The 26,471-nt window shown below is 38.8% G+C and overlaps 1 protein-coding gene across 2 annotated transcripts in view; it reads right to left on the minus strand.

Annotated features, from left to right (window-relative positions):
• The window catches only part of ANKRD46 (ankyrin repeat domain 46), a 42,791-nt gene that overhangs the window by 3,835 nt on the left and 12,485 nt on the right, over window positions 1-26,471 (minus strand). Inside the window, exons 2-4 of one of the 2 annotated variants that reach the window (XM_008001223.3) lie at window positions 8,834-8,935; window positions 4,866-5,192; window positions 3,183-3,341 (exon numbers count right to left, since the gene is read on the minus strand). In XM_008001223.3, the coding sequence (XP_007999414.1) occupies window positions 3,183-3,341; window positions 4,866-5,176 (470 nt within the window). In that variant the 5' untranslated portion in view covers window positions 5,177-5,192; window positions 8,834-8,935. The remainder of the gene's footprint in view (window positions 1-3,182; window positions 3,342-4,865; window positions 5,193-8,833; window positions 8,936-26,471) is intronic. The other variant, XM_008001224.3, reaches the window with a different exon arrangement.

Raw genomic sequence — 26,471 nt, forward strand, 5'->3', positions numbered from 1 at the left:
TTGAGAAGGCCTAAAAGAGTAAAACCACAAATGGATAACAAAGTTCTGGAGAGGCTTAGTTTGGCCTATGTAAAATTTACTGATTATGAGTTAACATGCCCTTATACTCAAACATGTTAGGTATAAAATGAAAATTCAATGAGCATTCTCTCATTGCTCTTCAGAGCTCATGAAGTGCTGCCAATCAGGATTTTCTATAAAGACTTTATCCAATGAAATGCTTTCTACTGTCCAGGGAATATCTGATTCTAACATAATGGGGTGTGTGTGTAATCCTTTTTTAAAAACGTGGTATCTACACTGTCTTTGGGGGTTGTGTTTGTGTGTACCTTTTTAAAAAAATGTGACAGCTAAACTGTTTTTGTTATCCCATACCTACAAAGTAAAAAGGAATTAAACTTAAGAGTTTATATGGAGGAGTGGGGAAATATTTTTCATTAACTTGATTTATAGTCCCTTATAAGGCCTATAGAAGTTGTGCTGTCTTGGGGGACTCCTAAGAGAAATGAAAAATATTATAGTAAACACATTTAAAACCCTGCTTTATCTTCTGCTCTAGAAAAAGCTGTTACACAATTATGCCATAATGCCATGTGCTAGCCAATCTCTTTAAACCTTTTCCTCTACTTTTTATTGAGATATAATTCACATCCCATAATATTTACCTTTTGAAACTGTACAATTCAGTGGCTTTTCATATATTCCCAAAATTATACAACCATCTCTTCTAATTCCAGCACACTTTTAGCACCTCTATCAGAAACTCTGTACTATTAGCAGTCACTCCTCCATTGCTGCTTCTCCCAGCTCCTAGTCTACTTTCTGTCTCTATGGATTTGCTTATTCTGGATATTTCACATAAACAGAATCATATAATATGTGGCCTTTTGTGCCTGGCTTCTCCCATGTAGCATGTTTTCAAAATGTATCCATGCTGTAGCATGTATCAGTACAAAATAATCATATTAATAATATTCTACTGGATGAGCAGATGATGTTTATTCCTTCGTCAGCTGATGGATGTTTGGGTGGTGTCCACGTTTTGGCTATTATGAATAATGATGCTATGAACATTCATATATAAGCTTTTGTGTGGACATATGTTTCAGTTTTCTTTGGTATATTCCTAGAAGTGGCACTGCTGGTCAGACAGTAACTCTATGTGTAGCTTTTTGAAGGACTGCCAGACTTTTCCAAAGAAGCTGCTCTACTTTCCATTCCCATCAGCAGTGTATGAGGGTTCCAATTTCTCCACATCCTCCAGAGCACTTGTTATTATCTTTTTAATTGCAGCTATCCTAGTGGGTGTGAAGTGGCATTTCACTGTAGTCCTCATCTGCATTTTCCTAACGACATTACCTTTCACCTTTCTGATTTAAACTTCAACCACTGAATTTCTACCATGAAACTGAGGGGTAGGAGTAAGATAGGAAAACTAGGCAATAAAAGTGTTAATAACTCAATTTTTGAGAAACGAGCTTTACAGTGTTACAATTAATACAAACTCTCATGCTGCAGTGAAATGGCAGGTATGTGAAGGAAGCAGGAGTACTTCAACTGCTCATCCAATGGAATATTATTTTGTACTAATCACTTCTTAGTAAGTAATCACAACTGAGGCAAACTAAGGCCAAAAGTATATTTCTGCTAAAGAGGTGCCAAGAAACTGGCTATTAACAAAATAAAGGCCCTAAAAATATACCAAACAAAAACACATTCTTGGCTGTTTTTCATGGTAAAGAAGCTTAAAGTACTTAATGTTATTTTATAAAAAGATAAAAATAAATTTCAAGTTATTTTGGAGGAACAAATCTGTAACAAATAATAGTTAACTCAATGTTGTTAAAGTGCTTATGCCATTCTGTCAATCCAAAGTACACAGGAGAGAAAAAAAAAGGGCTTGTAAATACATCTCTGACTTCTTGTTTATCTGTCAGCTTTCAGTGATCACTCATGAGGAGTATGCACTGTTCCAGAAGTAAAGCTCCTGGATTTCCTCAGGACTGTACTAAGTGCTTGAAAGTATCTAAACAAAACAGACCTAAGCTTCAGAGCGGAATTAATGGTCCCCAAAGAGCACATCAACTGGCACAGAGAGGAGGAAAGCAAAAATGGGTACAAAGGAATCAAATGAACGGTGAGCTATGAAAAACAGAGAGGATTTCATCTAGAACTCATAGAAACAAGGATCCCAATGGTCTAAGTGGACTATGTGATTCTAAATCCAAGTCCTAGTCCATCAGCTACTAGGTAAACAGCTGATGTGGGCCCTTGTTTATTCTACTTACTACCTACCGAGAATGTTGGGAAGAGACTGTGGAAGCTCAGCATCCTTTTTCCTTCACGTGTATAAACTGCATGGTGGTCAACCAGAGTATATGCTACTGGAACTAAGTCTGGCCTATTAACTTTACGTATTGAGCCCAGTGATGTCAGGAGAAAAGATGGTTTGCCACCTTTTTGGAGCTTCCTGAACTGTGTTCTCCATTGCTTCTAGATGAGACATGATGAGCTATTCAAGACCCGGTCAGTCACCACATCTTAGCTTCAATTACTTACAGGAGTCCAAATTTCATTAGCTCCAACTCATATGATCATCACTTTCACTTTCACATTACTGAACTGTGCATGTGTTAAATACTATCGTGCTTTCCCTCTCCTGTTTTCTTGTTTCTCAGCAGTCCACTTCCCTATCCTTGAAACTACCTTTTGGTCTTTTCTAAAATTGCCCAAGTTCTTGGCTTTACTTATACTTCTCTTTTTTTTTGAAATTCCATTCTTTTTGTGACCTGTACTTAAACCAAAGCTCCAGTTTCCTTCCCTTAGATTCAGTTGTTACTATTTCTTCTTTGTACTGTCAATACAGCAGGTGGCTAACAGAACATTATGTGCACATGACATGTAGTACTTTCTGTTAATAGCTTCTCAATTGTAATCTGCAGCCATAAGGTCCTATATAAAGTTCAAGTTGCACTTAAAAGCAAATGAATATTAAAGTTCACAAAGTTACCACAAATCCAAGTACTTAAAGTGACTTTCCCCTTTAAAAATCATATTATCTTGCTGGGCGTGGCTGCATGTGCCTATAGTCCCAGCTAGTCAGGAGGCTGAGGCAGGAGGAATGCCCAGGAGTTCAAGTCCAGCATGAATAATACAGTGAGAGAAAAAAAAATTTCCAGTACCTTTCACTCTCAGCTGTCTGCATGGTCTCCAGTTTCGAGTGGGTTCCTCTGTTAAATCCTTTTACCTCCTGTTCTTCCAAAGATTCCAGCAATCGGATGACATCTTTATTTACTCCTCTGCGCTTTGCCAGAACTAAAGGGGTAGCACCTTGATGATTGCTAAAAAAAGTTCATAAACATAAAGAAGCCATTATAGCAGTTACACGACATTGTCAGTTCCATTTTCAGTACCCATTTGTATAGATCTCAGTGAAGAAAGAATGGGCCCAATTAGGACCTACCCTAGGGCCGTGGGGAACCAAAGGAGTATTTGGCTCACTGCAACTTTTCCACCATAAGCCTTGACCAGCAGGCTGCAATCAGACCTTGCCTGATGGGATTTCTGCACAGTTCATCACAGAGGCCATTATCCTCTTACCCAAACACGTCCCCCACCTCCAGCCCCATCCTCACACTGAATGTCTCCTGAACAGCAGATTGTGGTGGACGTTATAGCCGTGTGCCTCCATTTTTTTTCTGAATTGTACTACAGAAAGTGTTTATGAAGAATAAACAAATCACCGGGGTGGGGTGGGGGGGAAGATGGGTCCAATTAACTCAAAAGTAAAACCCAGAGCTGAGCCAAACATCCAGTGGAGCTGAATTTTGAATTAACCCTTGTTTTTCTTTCTTTTTTTTTTTTTTTTTACTTCCAGGGAAAAGGAAAAAGAGAACATATAGTCAAAAAAAAAGTGGATAAATCTAGTTCTAAACTCATTCTTATTTGATATTTACATTTTATGAGACGAGTACTTTTTTTTTAACGTCTAAGAAAAAAATGTCAAATAAGCTGCCGTGGTTCACGCAGCTATTTAACACTAATAATAGGAGAGAACCACATTAAATCCTGCAGTCAATTCCTACCCCATTGTGTCCTGCAGAAACAGAAGCATTTACTGTCTTATTCAGATTTAGGGGCGTTATGGCATCAATAAATTAGGGCAGTGTGTAACTGTAATTTAAAGGTCAAGCTCAGTTTTACAGGTGACTTGACATCGTTCCCACTGAAAAAGCAGAGTATCACTAAAACAAACAAAAAGCCCCATGACTTCCTCAAATTGTTCCGTATAAAAAGGATCTTGGACTCCAGGGAGATTATGAAGCTCACATGGTGCATTACATGAGAGAAGGCACACAAGCGTTAGAGTCAGCGGAACTAGGTTCAAATTCCAGCTCTGTCCCTTATAAACTGTGACCTCTTCAAATCCTCTATAAACTGTGTGAACTTTGTCCAATCCTTTTTTGTCTTAACTATCAAATCTGTAAAATGAAGAAAACACCTATCGTGAGAGCTCTTCATTCTGAGGACTAAATGAGCTAACAAGTAAACAGGGTCCATCCAGCTCATAGATTTTCAACAAATGTTCTTTTCTTCTTCTTCCCTTGTTGTAACACTACACAATTAACTAGTAGCAGAAACTACCCACTATTTTCATAGAAAAAAATATGCTGCTTCAGCAAAAACCTAGAGGTCAGCCCCTCATTCCCTTACTTGCCTAACAGGATTACACTGTCTTCAATGCCTTTCTGAACTTATTTCAACTGATTAATGAGAAAACAAAATCCAAAGACCCGAGATAAGACTATCACCTGAGACACTAATGGGAAGAAATGACTAGACTTCTAAAACCATAGAGAACTTACCAAATATCAATTTTGAGTCCATTGGAAACCAAAAACTGGATAGTATCCACATGGCCACAGAGGTGAAGAGCCGTGTTTCCTTGATAATCTGTGGCCAGAAGATCAGCACCGAATTTATGCAGTAACTGGCAGATGTCTACATTCCCTCGAGCTGCTGCAAGGTGAAGGCCTGTTCTGCCCCTGCTGTCACGAATATTTGGGTCAAAGCCACTTTCCAAAAGCCGCTTGGAATAATTAAAGTCCCCATCAATACAGGCTTGTAGCAAGGGCACATTAGTCTGAGAAGAATCATTTACAAAAACATACGACATGGTGGATGGAACACTCCTGTAATGAAATAGGTGAGTGAGATGCCATGAAGACAAATGAAATCAAGGCAAAGGAGTCATTTAGAAAAGCACTATTTCTCATCCTTTTTGGCCTCCTCCCTCTAATAAATAAATTACTTTACCAAACAGAAACAACAACAAAGTTATCAATTATATTTTATTTTCCATTAAAACATTTTATTTTCTTCATATCTGCTGGATTAAAATTTTAATTACTGTAAAGCTCTATTTTGCTTTTCATCATGTAAAAAGATTAAGAGATATTTTTAAAGTTAAGCAAGATATAATAGCTTAGATTTCAGTATTATGTTGTCAGAACACAAAGGTAACATGATGTTTAAACATCAAACAACTACCCATATATAAATGCTACTGCTGGTAGACATTTAAATAAACTGATTCTCTTTGATATATTTGCTTCTTCTTGTATTTGAGATATTCTACTTGGTAACTAAAACTACTTGCATGAAAAGAAGTTATACTCAACAAAGACCTGTAGAATGTTATGTTTATAGCACAATTTTTTTTTTTTTTTGAGACGGTATCTCACTCTGTTGCCCAGGCTGGAGTGCAGTGGCGTGGTCTCAGTTCACTACAACCTCCATCTCCTGGGTTCAAGCGATTCTCCCACCTCAGCCTCCCAAGTAGCTGGAATTACAGGCGCTTGCCACCATGCCTGGCTAATTTTTTGTATTTTTAGTAGAGATAGGGTTTCACCATGTTGGCCAGGCTGGTCTTGAACTCCTAACCTCATGACCTGCCCGCCTCAGCCTAGAAAAAGTGCTGGGACTACAGGCGTGAGCCACCGTGCCTGGCCTATGGCACAAATTTTAAGAGAAAGGCTAAGGAAAGTAACAAACTGAATTTAAAAATCAGAGCATGAAATCAATTCAGATTATGCTTCTTTTTACAGTATTGATCTTATTCTGCTGTGCTCTGTGGTTATCTCAATATGTGACTGTGCCAAATTCCCACTGTCCAAAGACTGAGAGGTGAGGAAAAAACAAGTAGGGCTGTCTGGGAATACCAAGTCAGGACAAAGCAGCAATCTCAACCAGGTCTGATGTGAATTTCATCTCTGGGACTCATCCAGCTCACCAGTTTGCCCACATCTCTTTCACGGATGTTTCCCGGCCCCACTGGTGCACCTGAACTCTGGGGAGAGTTCAGCACCTGCCTGGTGCACCTGAACTCTCAGGACATTCTGCTCTACCAAAGTGCATACAACTAGGTCTCTCTCTCTTCCCCTAGGTTCATTTAAGAAAGAGTTAAAGCCTGTCAAAAGAAACTTCGCTACAAAATTGACAAGAAAACAGAAAGGCAGACACCAATGCTTTTCTAGAGATGGCTTTTTAGTTCTTAGGTTACAAAAGCTTAGTCACAGATGGACTTGGCTTATACAGCTGATCAGGTAAAGTCTCTTTCTGAAACACTGATGGAACTGGATGCTAGACCCATTTATTCTTGTGCCTAACCTCAAGGGGATTCAGGCAAGCCTGGTTGCTGAGTTTGGTGAGACCGCTGCCCCTATTCCTTTCAACTTGGCTTCTCAGCAGAGTCATTGTCCCAAAATCTGGGGCTGCCTTACACAAGGGCTCTGCTGCTACCATGGGCTCTCTGTGGGAAGAGTGGGCATTAACATATATTGAGACTCGTTCTGAGCCAGGAGCCAACTAGGAGGTTTTAATGAATTTAATTTAATCTTCCTAACAACTCCACAGTAAGGTTTTTTTAATACCTGAATTTCAGTGAGGAGCCACTGAAGGATTTTTTGTTTTAAACTGAGACAGGTTCTCGCTCTGCCACCCAGGCTGGAGTGCGGTGGTACAATCATGGCTCACTGCAGCCTCAAACTCCTCGGTTCAAGCAATCCTCCCACATCAGCCTCCTAAATAGCTGGGACTACTATTTCAATGAGTCCAGCCCATTGAAGGATTTTAAGTCAAAGAAATGGCACGGTCTTATTAGTCTTTCAGAAAGATTACTTGGATGGCAATATGGAGGGTTTGGATTGTAGAGAAAAAGACTAGAGGCAGGGAGATCAATCATTAGGTCACTGCAGCTATCTAGGCAAGAAATGAAAACCTGACGTAAGGCAGTGGCAGGCAGAAGGGGACACACTGGAGAGGAATAGAGAAGACAGAATTAGCACAACTTAATGACTCACTGGATATGAAATGAAGAGTGAAAAGGGGCTTTAAGAATAATTTCAAATAAGAAAAAAACATGTTTATGATTAAAAAATACAGAGATTAAAATAAACTTCAGATTATGATACATATGATGACTTTTTAAAAAATCCGGCTGGGCACAGTGGCTCACACCTGTAATCCCAGCACTTTGGAAGGCCAAGACAGGAGGATAGCTTGAAGCCCAGGAGTTCGAAACTAGCCTGGGTAACATAGCGAGAGACCCTGTCTCTATAAAATATTTAAAAATTAGCCAGGCATGGTGGCGCACACCTTTCGTCCCACCTGTTGGTGAGAGGATCACTTGAGCCTGGGAGATTGAGGTTACGATGAGCTGAGATTGAGCCACGTCACTCCAACCTGGGCATCAGAGTGAGACCCTGTCTCAAAAAAACAAACCAAACCAAACCAAACCAACACACAGAAAAACTCAATGAGAAGAATTTACTCAATAAAATAGTCAGGAATTCTTTTGTGAGGGTAATCTAAATATTTTCCCTTACAGCAAGGGTGTCCAACATTTTGGCTTCCCTGGGTCACACTGGAAGAAAAATTGTCTTGGGCTACACATAAAATACATAATGATAGCTGATAAGCTTTGAAAAATTGCAAAAAAAAAAAAAAAAAATCTCAGGGCCGGGTACGGTGGCTCAAGCCTGTAATCCCAGCACTTTGGGAGGCCGAGACGGGCGGATCACGAGGTCAGAAGATCAAGACCATCCTGGCTAACACGGTGAAACCCCGTCTCTAACTAAAAAATACAAAAAAAAAAACTAGCCGGGCAAGGTGGCGGGCGCCTGTAGTCCCAGCTACTCAGGAGGCTGAGGCAGGAGAATGGCGTGAACCCAGGAGGTGGAGCTTGCAGTGAGCTGAGATCGCGCCACTGCACTCCCGTCTGGGGGACAGAGCGAGACTCCGTCTTGGGGAAAAAAAAAAAAAAAAAAAAAAATCTCAGAATGTTTTTAAAAAGTTTATGAATTTGTGTTGGGCTGCATTCAAAGCTGTTCTGGCCTGCAGGTTGGACGAGCTTGCATAGTATTGAATCATAAAAATGGAAAAGCTATCATAAACCTTTTTAAAAATGAAATGCCACATATGAAGTACTTTTCAAAAGGTAATGTGTTTTGGTTAAATTTTTAAGAATAATTTTTAAAATCTACTTGGCGTTTTTGATTCAAACACAGTAAGAATTCTTGTGGTTTGCAGACTAGGATTCTTCTGAATGTTGGCTCAGCAAGAAATACAAGTCTCTGTGTCTATTTTTCAGGTGAGAATAAGTGTGTATTTTGTCAGTTCCTCTGTGTCCCTGAGCAACTGCTAAACTTAATCCCACATTTAATAAGCCCAATGATAGATATTTTTCATCTTGATCACAGAACTGAATCTGCCCTAAAGCAGTTCACTGAAGGTTTCACATCTTGTGAGGAAGTCCACAGTAGTAAATACTCACGTAAGTCTAAAGATTAGATCTTTCGTTCAGTGGTCACTCAGCAGTTTCTCTGAACTCTCAAGAAGGTTCAACAAAAATATTCTGTAATGTGCTGGCAAGGATCTACAGTAAATAGAAAATTCAGTTATAACAGAAGTGTGGTGAGAAAAAGAACTCACTGTTCTATTAAATACAGACAGGTTACTGAGCCTGTAGAAATTCTCTAGAAAATCTGTAGGTGAGGCATCAACTTGTGAAGCCTGAAAAATACATGATGAGTAACAAAGTAGTGAAAAGGAAGCAAAGGCCACAGACTTAATAGAAGCTGCTCTGTGGCCCACAAACAAGAAAGCAAGACAGAAAGATAAAAGAATAAGAACCAAATTATGTGCCATCAGTAAAGAACAAACTGGGCTCCAAAAATTCTCTCTCAGTCATTACTTGGAATTCAGAATGCATATTTTTCACATTATAAATGGAGGCTACATCCCAGATTAGTTCACAAAAGCATTTTTATAAATAAAATAGTATTCATAATGGGAAAAAAATGAAAGTTAAAAAAGCCAATACTTATATTTAAACCAAACAGGATACATTTAAGAAAAAATATTTCTAATCTACCTTGAATGCTGATACTTAAATCTCTTTAAATCTGTTCCCTTCCCTGTCTTTTCAGTGTGAAAGAAAACCTGGCCCAAATCTATCTGTAATCTTCTTTACATAGCCTGACCCTGCTCCCCCTTAACTGTGGTGCTGGCCCGCCCAGGCTACACCCCTCTGCACTGAGAGAGACTACAAGGGCACCCTGTCTACCTGCTCAACTCTTCTCTGGAGGGACCGTGGAAGCAGGGCCATGGGCAGGCAGTAAGGACCACAAAAATAGCAATATTAGTTCATGAAACAACATTCACTGTATGCCTGAAACGTGCTAGATCAAAGTCCAAATCCCAAATTCCTGGTCAGGGTGAAATACAGGTTAACTTTTTACTGGTCATCCATGCTCATCGTTATCGAATCCCTGTGAACAAATTTATATAGGGAAATAATTAATGGTATTTTATGGAGCTCCATTTACAATATGTAAGTCAGACTGTATCATAAAGGCTATCAGTGCTAAGCTGGAACTGATGACAATGGCTGACAAACTGTACGTGAGGACCAGTCCCACATGAGGGTCAACAAATTTCACGAAGACATGATAATACACCAAACATCTACGCTCCTCATTTCCTACTTTTTTTTGTGATACTACAGTATCAATTTAGACAAACTTCATATCATGGAGCCACTTAACTTGGTTTCCTTAAACAAATATTATGTATTCACCCAAAGCCTAATATTTTTCCTCTCTTGTTCTGACAGCTAGAGCTGGGTCTTTCACAACTAGAGCCTGTCTCTAATGTATGATGTGGTTTCATTTTAATGTTAATTAAAATGGTGCAAGTGGGTTATTCTGGATGTGGCAGAGCTCACATTATGGAAAAAGAATAACTTTTGTTTTTTATCTAGAGATAGAATTACAGTTCATATGGCTATGCCCGCCAATAATCCTAAAGTTCTCTTAAATCCACAAGAAAGACAATGCTCCTGTAATTTTCTTTTTCTTTTCTTTTTTTTTTTTTTTTTTTTTTTGAGACAGAGTCTCGCTCTGTCACTCATGCTGGAGTGCAGTGGTGCAATCTTAACTCACCTGCGGAGGTCTCCTGCATTCAGGTGATTATCCTGCCTCAGCCTCCCCAGTAGCTGGGACTACAGGCATGTGCCGTCATGCCTGGGTAATTTTTGTATTTTTAGTAGAGATGAGGTTTTGCCATGTTGGCTAGGCAAGTCTTGAACTCCTGACCTCAGGATCCACCCATCTTGGCCTCCCAAAATGCTGGGATTACAGGTGTGAGCCACCGTACCCAGTCTGCCATTTTCTATGGATATTACAATGCCCCATAAGAAAATACACTTGAACAAATGACAGATCTGTGTGATTTCGTATTAATATTACACAAATTCATTAGACTAAATTACTAGAAACCTGCCAAGAAAACTTCCAAGACCTCAATTAGACCTTACTCACTAGACTCTATTAATAGCTGACCTAAGAAGTCATGAAGTGAATACAAATCAGAGCACATATTTAACGACTGTCAAATGAGTGAAGAGGAGTAAAGACTTTTTTAAATTAAACTTTTTGAGATAATTATAAATTCATATGCAATTGTAAGAAATAACACAGTGATCCTGTGCACCCTTTACCCAGTTTCCCCAATGGTAACATCTTCCAAAACTATAGTACAACATCACGACCAGGATACTGACATTGACATAGTCAAGATACAGAACACTTCCAACACCACAAACCATCTCTCATATGCTGCCCTTTTATAGCTATTCCTGCTTCCCTCCCATTCCAGTCTCTCCTTAACACCTAGAAACGACTACTTAGTCTTCCACTTCTTTAATTCTGTCATTTCAAGAATGTGTAAATGGAGCCATACAGCACATACAGGAACCTTTTGGGATTGGCCTTTTTCACTCAGTATAACTCTCTGGAGATTCATCCAGGGTAGCTGTGTGTATCCATAGTTTGTCCATTTTTTATTGCTGAACAGTATTCCGCGGCATGCGTGTACCACAATGTAACAGTTCATCTACTGAAGGACATCTGGTGTCTCCAGTTTTTGGCCATTGTTAAAATTTCTACAAACATTTTTTTGTATGTGGCTGTAAATCTTCATTTCTCTAGGATAAATGGTCAGGAGAACAACTAGTGAGTTGTATGAAGGCCTAAAGATTGTGACTAAAAGACTGTTGAGCATGATGGTGTCTATTTTCCCCATTCAAGAAGAATGTAAGGTTATCTTTGGAGTCATGTGTCTCAGTGTCAGGTTATTTATGGAAGAACCTGTAGGACCAAGCATTTGCAAGGTCACAGGTGGATATACTGGCATTTACCAAAGGGAGTGTTTAATAAAAACCATTCTACAAACAGAATTAGGGGCACTAATTACAGTGTCAATAATGAACCAGTAATCTTTCAAGATTCACTGAGGACTGAGTCTGTGCCCCTGTGAATGGATGTGAAACCTAAGTAAACACAATGAAGCCTGCTTGTAGAGGTGGGAAAAGTAGGGTGGAGAGATATGTGATAGTCTGACTCTCCTGAAAGGCACTACTCTTACCAGTGTACCATAGAGAGACAATTTTCTTGTCAGATGCTGTTAAAAGAACTTGATTACTCCACCCGGAACGTATATGGAGCTGGACTGCCTGGGTTCGAACCCCAGCTCAGCTACTTACTAGCTGTATGACTTAGCACTCAAAAATAAGTTATTATCCTTTTCAGGCTAGCACAGCTCTGGGGAGACCGTCCTCAGCAGTACAGAAGAAAGTTTGCGTACAGCACTGAGCCCCTGGTAATAAAGCAGCTTCTGATAATGGGGTGACATCTAGTGGGGAGTAAAGACCTCCAGGAAAGAAAAATAAAATAACTGGTTCCTGGCAGAGGAAAAATCACGTAGTCTAGTGCAAGAACAGCCAATATGGGAATAACCACGCCCCAGAAAGGACACTGGTTGCTGACCAGCGCCCTGGTTCCCAAGGAACAGTGTCCATGAGGAAGAGTGTCCAATGATTGGTTCAGAGGCAGACTAGCTGGCATTGTTAAAAGCAGAACTTTGGGGGTCAGGTTTTGGAGGGCTGGTGCAGCCTGACACTTAAAACTCCTCACTCTGTGCTCTGTGACACAGCCTGAGAGACTCGATGAAGATGGAGTCATTTATCCTTTCTTCACATGGTGCAGTCACTTAGATCTCGGCAACAAGAGCTTCTTATGTCAACCAGCGCGCTTGTCCCAACCCAAACAATAAAAAGATTTTGATGGAAGCTTGTGATTCACTGACTTGATGAAAAGTCATGCCTAATTTTCTTTTATATCTCAAATTCTGGATCCACAATCTTAGGTCAATCTGTAAAACTTTAAGATATAATAGTATTCTTAATGGTTAACGACTAATGGAGAAAATATGTTCGGTTAATGCATACTTACAATAACTAAAAACTGTTCTATATCCAATATCAACAAGAATACATAATAGATAGATTTTTCATTTTGAAAGGCCATTTGGAAAGGCAGGACTAAGTACCACATTCTTGCTTCAAATGGACTGACTACATTACGTCTACACAAGCAATTCTGGTCAGAGATCAAAGCACCAGACATTTCAGCAAAACACAAGGACAAAACGACACAGTTGGAAAGATATTCTATCAGATCTTATTGCCTTTGCCATTTTCTAATGTCAAAGAAAAGTACTAAAACTGAAAAAAATGAATGATCCAGAGTAAATGAAACCCCAAATCTAGATTCTATCGCTTGGTTATTCTTATCCTTTTACGAGGATGCAGTTGTTTCAAAATACAATCTCAGAGAACTATAAAACAAAAATTTCCAGTGAAGTCATTAAATCCGTTAAACTGCTAGTACTTTAAAATTACTGTTCTTAAAACCTGAGCTCTGCAAAAATCCAAAGATATTGGGCAAGGAAAAAAGCCATGTTGAAAAGAAATTTAGCTGCAAGCAAGTAAGAATTTTAACAATTTAAAATCCTTCCCAAAACATTAACAATATATTTCTTCAGTCTGCTTATCTTCAGCAGCTATTTAAACAGTAACTATTTCTCTAACAGAGTGATCTTAATTCCTAAGGCCCACAGGCATTGAGTCTAGGGCCATACTGCTTTAAGTGGCAGGGTGACGCTTCATATTTAGTTTATATATTTTCAATGTGCCCTGCAGCCGCTGTAAGTTGTCAAGATAATCAGGAGAAAACAGTTCATGTAAAACTTTGTTGCTTGTCCACAACTGTCCTAAAATTCCTGCCAGAATATGTTTCTAGAAGGCAAGAAATGGGTCTGATTTGTCTATATATACTGGCTGACTGCAATGCCTGGTACATTAATTTTTCTTGAAGTCTAGACATAGGGAAATCCAATAATTCTTTCCTGAATGTACACTCAATTAAGTTCATTGTCACAGGATTTTAAAGTAATATTTTTTTCTTATGACTAGTTCTGCAGTGCATTGTAAAAATTTTTAGGAAATAAATATGAAAAAAGAGAAGAAACTAAAAGCTGCACACAATCAAATCAAATTCATGATTCAACCAACCATGAATCAAAAATATTCGGGGAAAAAAATTGCATCTATACCGAACACGTAAGTACACTTTCTTTCTTATTTCCTAAACAATACAGTGTAACAACTACTTCTGTAGCATTTACATTGTATTAGGTATTATAAGTAACCTAGAGATGATTTGAAGTATATGAAAAGATGTGCATAGGTTATATGCAAATACTATATCATTCTGTACCAGGGATGTGAGCACCTGTGAATTTGGTAACTGCATGAGGTCCTGAAACCCATCCCCAATGGATACTAAGGGATGACTGTATTCTGGGTATGTACCATAATTTTATTGAATTCCTTAGCACATTAAAAGAGAATACACATTATGTATTCTCTGTTGGAGAAATAGTTACTGTTTAAATAGCTGCTGAAGATAAGCAGACTGAAGAAATATATTGTTAATGTTTTGGGAAGGATTTTAAATTGTTAAAATTCTTACTTGCTTACAGCTAAATTTCTTTTCAACATGGCTTTTTTCCTTGCCTATAAATTTGTCCTATATTTTTCCTATTACATAGATTCATTGACATTTTTGGCTAATCAAAATGTAAACAGAATTTTGTGATGCAGATGAAAGCTGTCTAATGTATGGCTGTGGAACCAGTCTCTGACTGGTGAACAGTTTTACTGTGATGACAATCTTGATGCAACGCTTTCTTTGCTCACTGTAAAACTTCTAAGATTCTGGTTTACGGTTCATCCTAAATCTGGCTGGATTTAAGTTCCTTATTTCTCTATTTTTTAGAAAATTGTATTACAAGGGCCTAGGAAGTAAATTCTCCCTGATCATATGGCTAGGACCCCAGTTTTTAACCTTTTAGTGATCTATCCTAAATAAAGATAAAATATGTGAATATTTATTTGGATTCTTAGGAAAAGAGTTGCTCTCTTTCTGCAGGAAGTAAATAAAAGAAGGAACTAAGAATACTATCCTTTTAGGATATCCCAGTACTATGAAGAACATTGGAAGGAAGAAGTTTATAAGCAGAATCTTCTGAATTTTATTTCCAAGGCTAAATAATAACAGAAGTTCCAATTTTTAGCAACTTTTTGGAGCAACTTTTAGGCAGATATGATCTACCACAAACACACATTTTTATTTTATATCCAACTTTGTAGAAAACACACATTTTGTGTTATTTTCAACATTTTAGTCTAATGTGGCTGTGTCTAAAATTAACTTCGTGATGTCTTCAATACAAAGCTATTAGTAACTTCATAATTAAAACTATTAATGCAGTAAAAGTGAGGTTAATTTGAAGTATGTGAATTACAGAATGATACTTAAAGACAGGTCACTAGCCAGGTGCAGTGGCTTATACCTATAATCCCAGCACTTTGGGAGGCCAAGGTGGGAGGATTGCTTGAGCCCAGGAGTTCGAGACTAGCCTGGGCAACAATGCAAGACCCTGTCTGTACAAAAAACAAAAAAGGCCAGTGCATTGTGTTAAGTTCATATAATAATTAAAACTCGGTTAATCAGCTATTACTTAGATGTTGTTCTGGAATTAAGCTCAATGAAAAGGGAAAAAAGAATTTCTTGTTTGTTATGTCTGGTATTACTATGCAAATAATTACTTGGCAACATCTGAGATACACAGTATTCTACATTTATTAAGTTATACTGCAGGCATAGTTCTAAGTGTTTTTCCTGTAATAACTCATTTAATCCTCATAGAAGCCCTACAAGGTAATGCATACTATCATTATAACCATTGCATGAGTTAAAAAAAAAAAAAAAGTCACTAAGTTTGTTTCATTTTTTGTCTAATGAATTAGCTTAGCAAATGTCTTCATCAAACATAAGAACATTAGTCTAGCATATACTCTTATAACTCTTTACAATCATTTCATTCAAAGTGAACTTCTTTTTAAATTGTAGAAACAATACTTGGAAATGTCTTTTACTTTACAGAAAATATTCTAGCACACATAAGCCAAATTAACTCTTTTTAATCATCTTATACAAAGTAACTTTTTAAAGTATGGAAAAATAACAATAAAATATTTTTGGAAAAATCTTCTGCTTCACAGGTGACTAAATTCTTAGATTCATTATTCTCAAGTACTTCTTATTGATTGGGATAACAAGAAAACACCTAAATTTTTCTTTCTCCTTCAGGAAATAAAAAAACACCAAACAAGTATTTCTGATATATTTCTGGCAATACTTATATTGCTTAACTATTATTTGTTTGCATTATTAAAGTTTAGTTACAACTCAACTTTTAGAAAAGGTACTGGCTTAAGACAAATCAAAATTAATTGTTCACAAAAGGAATGCTGGTTATTTTGGATATTTTATTTCACATTCTAATATCTTAGTATTTTCCAAAATCTTTACTACGTAATTTTACCATGTTTAAAATTCTTAGCAAGGGACGTCCTCCTCAGGAGGCTTCCAGTTTATTGTCTATCATTACATAATAAAGTTATTTGATTCTTTAGAACTGTTTTCTCTAGTTGCAACAGCACTTTATTTATATGGCCTAAGGGTGCCACCTTGTGGCCTGCGTAGGCTTCAAGTTCAACAGCATCTAGCAAGGCATAAGGTGAGAAGACTGTACCTTTGAAGTTTCACCGTTCCATTTCAAGTTATTTACCATAATTCTCACTAACTGTGAATTTGTGAAAATCTAAAGTTGGGATGAAGTTCAATTTTCCTTTTAAAAAAACTTTATCAAGAAAATTAATAGCAAAAATATGATTCTAGGCCTATTCAGAAATCTAAACCTCATTAAACTCACCTTAGACTTTATATAAAGTGCTGCTTAAATGGCATTCTAACTTATTCATTTATTGTGTTGTTTCAAAATATAAGAATTGTAGCTTTTGCAAAATATTCCTTATTTTCTAAATAGTCTACAAAATTTAAACCAGACTTCATCCTAAATAAGTTTGAAGGTATGAGACTGTATTCTTAGAAGAAGCTTAACTGTAGTAGCCATGTGTCGCTTAATGATGGGGATATGTTCTGAGAACAGCACTGTCAGGTGCTTTCACTGTTATGTGAACATCAGAGTATCCTTAGGTTCCTACACAAGTCTAGAGGACATAGCCTACTACATGCCCATGCTATACACGACTGTATTTCCACAAAATTCTTAGAGCTGGAAGGCCATCCAACATCATTTAACTCAATCTCATTATTTTACAAATAAGGACCCTGAAACCAGAAAGGCTGTAACTTTGCTACTTTACACGTTACCCCTTATCCCCACAGGTTCGAGTCCTATTCATGATTCACTGTCAAAATACAAAATGCAGTCGTGCACTGCATAACAATATTCTGGTCAACAATGGACTGCATATATGAAGGTGGTCCCGTAAGATTAGAATACAGTATTCTTACTATAACTTTTCTATGTTTAGATACACAAATATTCACCACAGTGTTAAAACTGCCTACAGCAGTCAGTACAGTAACATGCTGTATAGGGCTGTAGCCTAGGAACAACAGGCCATACCATATGGCCTGGGTGTGCAGTAGGCTCTTCTATCTAGGTTTGGGTAGTAAGTACACTCTGCAATGTTTACACAACAGTGAAATAATCTAATGGTGCATTTCTCAGAATGCATGTGCCTGTCATTAAGCAACGCATGACTGTACATCATCTTCAACATAATAGTTTATTTTTCACAATTCTATTGTAATTTGTTCCTTTCCATGCTCTAGATTATGTGCTAGATGGGTACAAGCATGTACTGCATCCTTCACACAAAACACACCTAACGACCATGGGTGGACAAGGGACCTCCTCCCTACACTATAAAACCCTGGAGGATCTAGTGGACTTCTTTAAGGTGGGGTCTGCTGTGTGTGAAGCTATGCAAATCACTCTAGCCTACATTGACCATATATACATCTATGGCCTAGGTAAACCCTTAAAATTCAGAATTCCTTACGTATCCTTAATTACACCCACATCCCACCCCACTTGCTCCAACCTTCAGGGGCCCTCATAAATAAGGATATACAACAAAAGACAACTGGACAGTGGACTAAAGAGATGGCTTAGTCAAACTGTATTTTTAAAATGGCATGTTTCTAGAACAGACATGAAACAACTGAGGAACAGTAGAATGACTCGTATGTGTGGTATTAGATATATTTCTTTTCTCTCCACTGGAAATGTTGATTTAATGCTGAGACCTTTGGGAGAAAAGGAATAAATAGTCTCATCTCTAAGGGAGTTGAGCAGTGTCTGTGGCTTTAAAGGGAATCTGTGGCTCTTTTCCTGCTGTCCCTGCTCTGGACTGGGGGTAACCTATTTTGGGAAGGAGTCTTTTCTGAAAAGAAAGTAGGAAGTACACGCTTAGAAATGGCTCCAGATTCACGAAAGAAAAACAGAGATTCGCTGTCCCCCAGGTTTTCTAGCCTAGTTTATGAGGATAGAAATAAATAAAGGATTATAGGTAGAAGTTGTAACTTTTGGCTAGTGCCTTCTTCATGCTGCCAATTAGGAAGGGGTGGGGCAAGAAGTGGAAGACACCAATATTCTAAAGCAGAGCTCAATCACCAGTCCTGATAACTTCTTCAGTAGAGTAATAATTTCAAGCAGAAGACAATGAATTATAGCAATTCTCTTTCTGACTGAGCCCTGGCCCCTACACACAGCCTCTCCTATTAAAATGGTGAATCTGTGAGTTAGCTCAGTTTACATGTGTGTACTCAGAGCATTCTGGACAATCTTTTAGAAATGGGAATAGAGGATGACAAGTTCCTGTATCAGTTTCCCATGGAGCTATTTTTGCAAACTGCCTAGAGACCAGAGACCTGCCCATTGTGACTAACATGGGAAAGAATGGTCAAAGACTATGGATCTTACGTTTTAATAGCTACATAGCTCTTCCAGATTTGCTGCTTTCTAGGAAATGTCTTTAATAAACAGGCTTTGTTTAAACACTGTCAATTAAAACTAATTCCAAAACTAATTCCTAGTGTTAGCAACTGTTAATACAAACCTTATTTCCTTCTAATTCTTATTCTCAATCTCAAAACCATTTAATATTTTGCCATTTGTTCTATAACAAATACTAAGGAAACTGGAAATAATATGGTAAATTTCTTTATCTCAAAAAACAATTTTCTAAATGACTTGTAGATAGGAGCAGGACACAATATAAAGCTGTTAAGAACTCGTTTTTAAAAGTCTGAACAACTGCTACTTTAAACTTTTGTCCTTGTACTCAAGGGAACTACAGTCTTAAGCAAAGATAATTATGATTTAAAAATTGTTCTTTAAAATGCTATCAGAAGATAACGGCTTCACAGTCTTCAAACAATAAGAGAGTAAGTTTCCTGTTTTTAAATAAATAAAACAAATTACACTCTGAGGATTGACAAGCTTTGAATTTGGGGAAATTAACTATAATATAAAATGTTATATCTTAAGCTGTAGAGAAGTATAAGAAAAAACACACAAAAACAAAAGGCAAACTTTCTGGTTTATGGTAGCTATTAAATTTACCACTAATATTTTTGCATGTCTTCTTCAGCGACAACTACCAAAATAAATCTATTCCAAATACATCTAAATATTTTATTCAAATAGTGTCCTTTCACACCATGTCTCTCTGGCCCAAATTTTTGTTTTTAATTTTATTTTATTGGATGGTTTCAGCAGTGTAACTGAAATCATTTAAAGATTAACCCCAGAGTTTTTAATGTCAAAGACCTTTATCTCCACATCACTTCCATCATTTAGTTGGACTTTGCACACTTAGAACTTAACTCCACCGCCCAGATCTTGACCCACAACTACCTTTTCTATTCCCTTACACTTTAGGAAATATTTCTCATTTATGTCTCTCAATCTCTCCCTTATCCTCCTTTTGGCTACCCCTAGCAGGAAGAAATCTGCCTGTACCACCATCCCTAACTCTCTTCAGCCAGCTTGTGGTCCATCTAAGGCTCAAAGCAGATCGCTTCCACTTCCACCAGGAAAGAAAATCCCTTACTCATCCATGAGATCAAGACATACAGAAGCAAGGACAATGAACATAAGTATAAAGTTGGGGAGAGGCCTAGCAATTGGAGAAAAGACTATAATCAACATCTAGAAAGAACTGAGCATTGGATCAAATCTCAGTGTCAGGATTCTGCTAACCTCAAAGTACAATTTGCCTCTCACTCTAGACAAGGCTGAAGCTAGGAAAAACAATCAAGTGATCTTAAATGATAAACAGCGAAGGCAGACTTCCAGACTTGAATCAAGAGATCCATGATCTGTGAATTTATCCAGAATTATTTTTCAGGATAAGCAATAAGTACTACACACCAATCAAAGGGTTTGCATCTTAGGTCCCAACTCTGCCATTTTCTAAGGTACTCTCTTGAGTAGTCCAACTCTAAGAGTCCCAGTTTCCTCATTTGCAAAACTGGGATAATATCTGTCTTACCTACTTCACAATATTTTTGTACAGAACTTTGAAAACTATAATGAAATATAAATATAAGATGCCATATATTTTTTTCTTAGTTTCTTAGTAAAAGTTTCCCTCAAAATAAGTTCACTTTGAGTTAAGGGTAAAATGATTTCCACCTCTTAGTAACAACAAGTAAAAAGATTTCTGCCTTGAACGGGGTCAGGGCAACTTGTAGAGTTTGGTGCTCTTTACAGAGTGAACAAGCAGAGAAGCCCAAGGAGATAACAACAGTATTGTACACAGCCACAGGAGTACGTACATAGGGCAGATCAAAGTCTCAAATGGATATTTTGCCAAAGATTTAATATCATATCTAAAACCAGCACTCCAGAGGCTGGGGGTGCTGACTCATGCCTGTAATCCCAGCACTTTGGGAGGCAGAGGTGGGAGAATTGCTTCAGCCCAGGCATTCGAGACAAGCCTGGGAAACATAGTGAGACCCTGTCTCTTAAAAAAAAAAATACATATATACACATATACACACACACACATATGTGTGTGTGTGTGTGTTTATGTATTAGTTGGGTATGGTGACGCGCACCTGTAGTCCCAGCTACTCGGGAGACTGAGGTGGGAGGATGGTGTTATGATTTGGCTTCGTGTCCTCACTCAAATCTCATCTTAAATTGTAGTCCACACATGTCAAGGGAGGGACCTGGTGGGAGGTGAATGGAGCATAGGGGTGGTTTCTCCCATGCTGTTCTCATGATAGTGAGGGAGAACTAACAAGATCAGATGGTTTTAAAATTGACAGTTTCCCCCACACACTCTCTCTTGCCGCCATATAAGACGTTCCTTGCTTCTCCATAACCTTCCACCATGATTCCAAGTTTCTTGAAGCCTCCCCAACCATGTGGAACCACACATCAATTAAACCTTTTGTTTATAAATTACCCAGCCTCAAGTAGTGTCTTTTCTTTTTTTTTTTTTTTTTTTTTTTTTGAGACAGTCTTGCTCTGTCGCCCAGGCTGGAGTGCTGGGGTGCAATCTCGGCTCACTGCAAGCTCTAGTTTGCGGGTTCACACCATTCTCCTGCCTCAGCCTCCCAAGAAGCTGGGACTACAGGTGCCCGCCACCACACCCGGCTAATTTTTTGTATTTTTTAGTACAGACGGGGTTTCACCATGTTAGCCAGGATGGTCTCAATCTCCTGACCTCGTGATCCACCTGCCTCGGCCTCCCAAAGTGCTGGGATTACAGGCGTCAGCCACCGTGCCCGGCCTCAAGTAGTATCTTTATAGCAGTGTGAAAACAGACTAATACAGAGAATTAGTACCAGGATTGGGGCGCTGCCATAAAAATAACCTGAAAAAATGGAAGTGACTTTGGAACTGGGTAACAGGCAAAGGTTGGAACAGTTTGGGGGGCTCAGAAGATATGGGAAAGCCTGGAACTTCCTAGAGACTTGCTGAATGATTTTAACCAAAATGCTGATAGTGATATGGACAATGAAATCAAGGCTGAGGTGGTCTCAGAAAGAGATGAAGAACTTATTGGGAACTGGAGTAAAGGTCACTCATGCTATGCTTTAGTAAAAAGACCGGTGGCACTTTGCCCCTGCCCTAGAGATCTGTGGAACTTTGAACTTGAGAGAGATGATTTAGGGTATCTGGCAGAAGAAATTTCTAAGCAGCAAAGCATTAAAGATGGGGCCTGGATTTTTCTGAGTGTACAAATGTGTTCACAAAGAGATAATCTGCAATTGGAATTTATGCTTAAAAGGGAAGCAGAGCATAAAAGTTTGGAAATTTGCAGCCTGACTGGTAGAAAAGAAAACCGCATTTTCTGGGGAGAAACTCAAGCATGCTGCAAAAATTTGCCTAAGCAACAAGGAACAGAATGTTAATAGCCAAGAAAATGGGAAAAATTTCGCCAAGGCATGTCAGAGATCTTCATGGCAGCCCCTTCCATCACAGGCCAGAAGGCCTAGGAGGGAAAAATAGTTTTGTGGGCTGGGATCAGGCCCCTGCTGCTCTCTGCAGTCTCGGAATATGGTGTCCAGCGTCCCGGCTACTCCAGCTCCAGCCATGGCTAAAAGGGGCCAGACTACAGCTCAGACCATTGCTTCTGAGGGTGCGGGCCCCAAGCCTTGGCAGCTTCCATGTGGTGTTGGGCCTGCAGGTGTGCAGAAGACAAGAGTTGAGCTTTGGGAACCTCCATCTAGATTTCAGAGGACATATGGAAATGCCTGGATGTCCAGACGGAAGTCTGGTGCAGGGGCAGAACCCTTATAGAGAACCTCTGCTAGGGCAGGGTGGAAGGGAAATGTGGGGATGGAGCCCCCACACGGAGCCCCCACTGGGGCACTGCCTAGTGGAACTATGAGAAGAGGGGCCACTGTCCTCCAGACCACAGAAAAGTAGATCTAATGACAGCCTGCACCGTGCATCTGGAAAAGCAACAGGCATTCAATGCCAGCCCATGAAAGCACCACAGGCGCTGTAACCTGAAGAGCCACAGGGGCAAAGCTGCCCAAGGCCATGGGAGCACACCCCTTGCATCAGCGTACCCTGGGTGTGAGACATGGAGTTAAAGGAGATTTTGGAGTTTAAGATTTAATGACCGCGTGGCTGGGTTTCAGACTTGCATAGGGCCTGAGGCCCCTTTGTTTTGGCCAATTTCTCCCATTTGGAATGGGAGCATCTACCCAATGCCTGTACCCCCATTGTATCTTGGAAGTAACTAACTTGCTTTTGATTTTAAAGACTCATAGGTGGAAGAGACTTGCCTTGTCTCAGATCAGACTTTGGACTTGGACTTAGGTTAATGTTGGAATGAGTTAAGACTTTGGGGGACTATTGGGAAGGCATGATTGGTTTGAAATGTGAAAAGGACATATTTGGGAGGGGCCAGGGGCAGAACGATATGGTTTGGCTCTATGTCCCCACCCAAATCTCATCTCAAATTGTAATCCCCATATGTCAAGGAAGGGACCCGGTGGGAGGTGACTGGATCATAGGGGCGGTTTCCCCCATGCTGTTTTCATGATACTGAGGGAGTGCTCATGAGATCTGATGGTTTTAAAAGTGGCATTTTCTCTCTCTCTCCTGTCGTCATATAAGATGTGTCTTGCTTACCTTTTACCTTCCCCAGGGATTCTAAGTTTCCCGAGGCCTCTCCAGCCATGAGGAACTGTTAGTCAATTGAATTTCTTTTGTTTATAGGCTATTTAGAGCAGTGTGAAAACAGACTAATTCAAATGGCTTAAGCCTGGGAGCTTGAGGCTGCAGTAAGCTGTGATCATGCCACAGCACTCTAGCCTGGGCAACAGAGTAAGATCTTGTCTTAAAAAATAGAATAAAATAAAATAAAACCAGTACTCGACACATATACTCCAAAGACACTGCTCCAAAATTCTCTGCCAGTGGTAACAATACCTCCCTAGAAACCCTGTCTTCAAATCCTTTATGCTTTCTTTTCTCCTGACACTGAATCAGACACAAAGCCCTGTCAGTTCTTTCATTGTCTTGCAAATTCTTTTTCCATTTTATTGACACTGCCTTCACTCTTAATTTGTGCCCTAACAAACAATTTTATACATGAAGTTTTCCAGTATCTTCCTAACTGGTCTCTCAGTCTCATTCTCTCTTCTGTCACCCCCTACCCCAGTTAATCGCATGAAGCTACCATGCTCATTTTTTCATCCCATGCTTTGTGAACATCACTTTCAAGCTAAAAGTATTTTTAGTAGCTCCCATGGCCCAAGCATGGCCTTCTACCTTAGTTATTCTCCATTTCCTTTTGCCTCTCTACAATCTGTTCTCAATACAGGAAAAAAAAAATCTTCCAAAAATACAAACCATTTCCTTACCTGAAATATGTCAATGGCAGCCCAATGCATTTAAAACAGCCAAAATCCTTAATAAAGGATAAATTATAAGGCTACAAAGCCTTGATAATTTTGTTCCTGCCTACCTCTCCAAATTCATCTTTAACCATTCCCCTTTCTTGTTTTCTATACTCTACCCGTGACTTGCCTCCTTTACATTCCCTGAAGCTCCTTCCTGCCTAAGGGGTGCACTTACTTCTCTTTCTGCTGGAATGTACTTCCCCTGGATAGAGAATCACTCAGGTCTCAGCTCAAATGTCACCTACTTCTCCCCACGTTACTTCTCACATCACCCTGCTTACTTTGTTCGTGTTTTCATTAGTCTATAATTTTCTTATTTATGTGCTTAATCATGATGTACACATCTCCCTAGTTTGAAAGTAAACTTTGAGCGCATGAGTTTGTCTTGTTCTGCACTATCCACAGTATTTCGCATTACCTATTACACACTAAGTGCTCAACCTGTATCTTTTCTGTTAAGTGAATGTATGGTCCAAACACAAAATATGCATTCAAACAAGTCTTTCAGTGGAGTCTGGAAGTCAGTATAAATGCTTATATAATGACAATGAAAATGAAGGCATTGGCAGGGCGCAGTGGCTCACGTCTGTAATCCCAGCACTTTGGGAGGCTGAGGCGGGTGGATCACGAGGTCAGGAGATCGAGACCACCCTGGCTAACATGGGGAAACCCCGTCTCTACTAAAAATACAAAAAATTAGCTGGGTATGGTGGCAGGCGCCTGTAGTCCCAGCTACTCGGGAGGCTGAGGCAGGAGAATGGCGTGAACCTAGGAGGGCGGAGCTTGCAGTGAGCTGAGATCACGCCACTGCACTCTAGCCTGGGCGACAGAGCGAGACTCCGTCTCAAAAATAAAAAAAAAGAAAGAAAATGAAGGCATTCACTGAAGGTACCCAAAAAATATAACTAAACTAAAAATGTATGACAAAAATTGGGTACCAATAAAATTGATATCACATTTAAAAAGAAATCATGTTCACATGACTACTTCTTGAACATCTTTTAATGTCCGAGAAATAGGAGTATTTAGAAATAATAAACATTTGTTGACTCTTCCCATAAGCAGGTACATATTAGATAGAAATGCAATATGATATACACCTATTTATGTATCCACAAAAATTTTTAGAAATAAGAAATTTTTTTAAATTAAAAACAAATTTTAAAGATCTACTCAGAAATGGAAAAAAAAAAGAAAGAAAGAAATGCAATAGCAATATGAAAGCAAAACAATAGTTTGGGTATTTCACACTTATTTTACATAATATGGAACACTAGCATTAATGCCGGTTATTTTTTTTTTTTTAATTCAGATTTTTTTTTTTAAACAGATGGTGCCTCACTATGCTGCCCAGGCTGGCCTCAAACTCCTGGGCTCAAGTGATCCTCCTGCCTTAACCTCCCAAAGTGCTAGGACTACAAGTGTGAGCCACTGTGCCCAGCCTGGAAAGTTTTAACAAGTTAAATATTCAACACATTTGAGGTAAAAAACAACATTTCAGAACATTAAAAACCCATAAATGTATAAAAATACAAGTGTTAAACATATATTGCCATTCTAATATAAATCAGGAAAAGAAAAAAGTGAAACATTTTAAAAGAAGCCATATAAAAATGGGGAAAATTTAAATAATCACCAAAAAATTGAGAAAAACATTCTGATTTCTTCAAAAGCAGAATCCTGCAAAAAAACAAAAAAAAAACCAAAAAACCTGCATTACTAGTATCACGACTGAGCTGTGAGCATATCTTTCATTATTTATCTTTTTAAAAATGGTCTTTATTTTTTAGATCAGTTTTGGGTTCACAGCAACACTGAGCAGATTTCCCATATCCCCCACCCTGCCACCACCAGAGGGTACATCTGTTATGACTGATGATTCTACACTAACACATCATTATCACCCAGAGTCCATAGTTTACATTAGGGTTCACTCTTGGTGTCATACATTCTATGGGTTTAGACAAATGTATAATGACATGTATTCATCATTACAGTATCATGCAGATTAGGTTCACCGCCCTAAAAATCTTCGGGGCTCTGCCTATGCATCCCTCCCTTTACCCAACCCCTGATATTTTTATTGTCTCTATCATTTTGCCTTTTCCAGAATGTCATATAACGGAAATCATACAGTATGTAGCTGTTTCAGATTGGCTTCTTTCCCTCGTGATATGTATTAAGTTTCCTGTATCTTTT

This window comes from Chlorocebus sabaeus, chromosome 8 (assembly GCF_047675955.1).
Source record: "Chlorocebus sabaeus isolate Y175 chromosome 8, mChlSab1.0.hap1, whole genome shotgun sequence".
Lineage (NCBI taxonomy): Eukaryota > Metazoa > Chordata > Mammalia > Primates > Cercopithecidae > Chlorocebus > Chlorocebus sabaeus.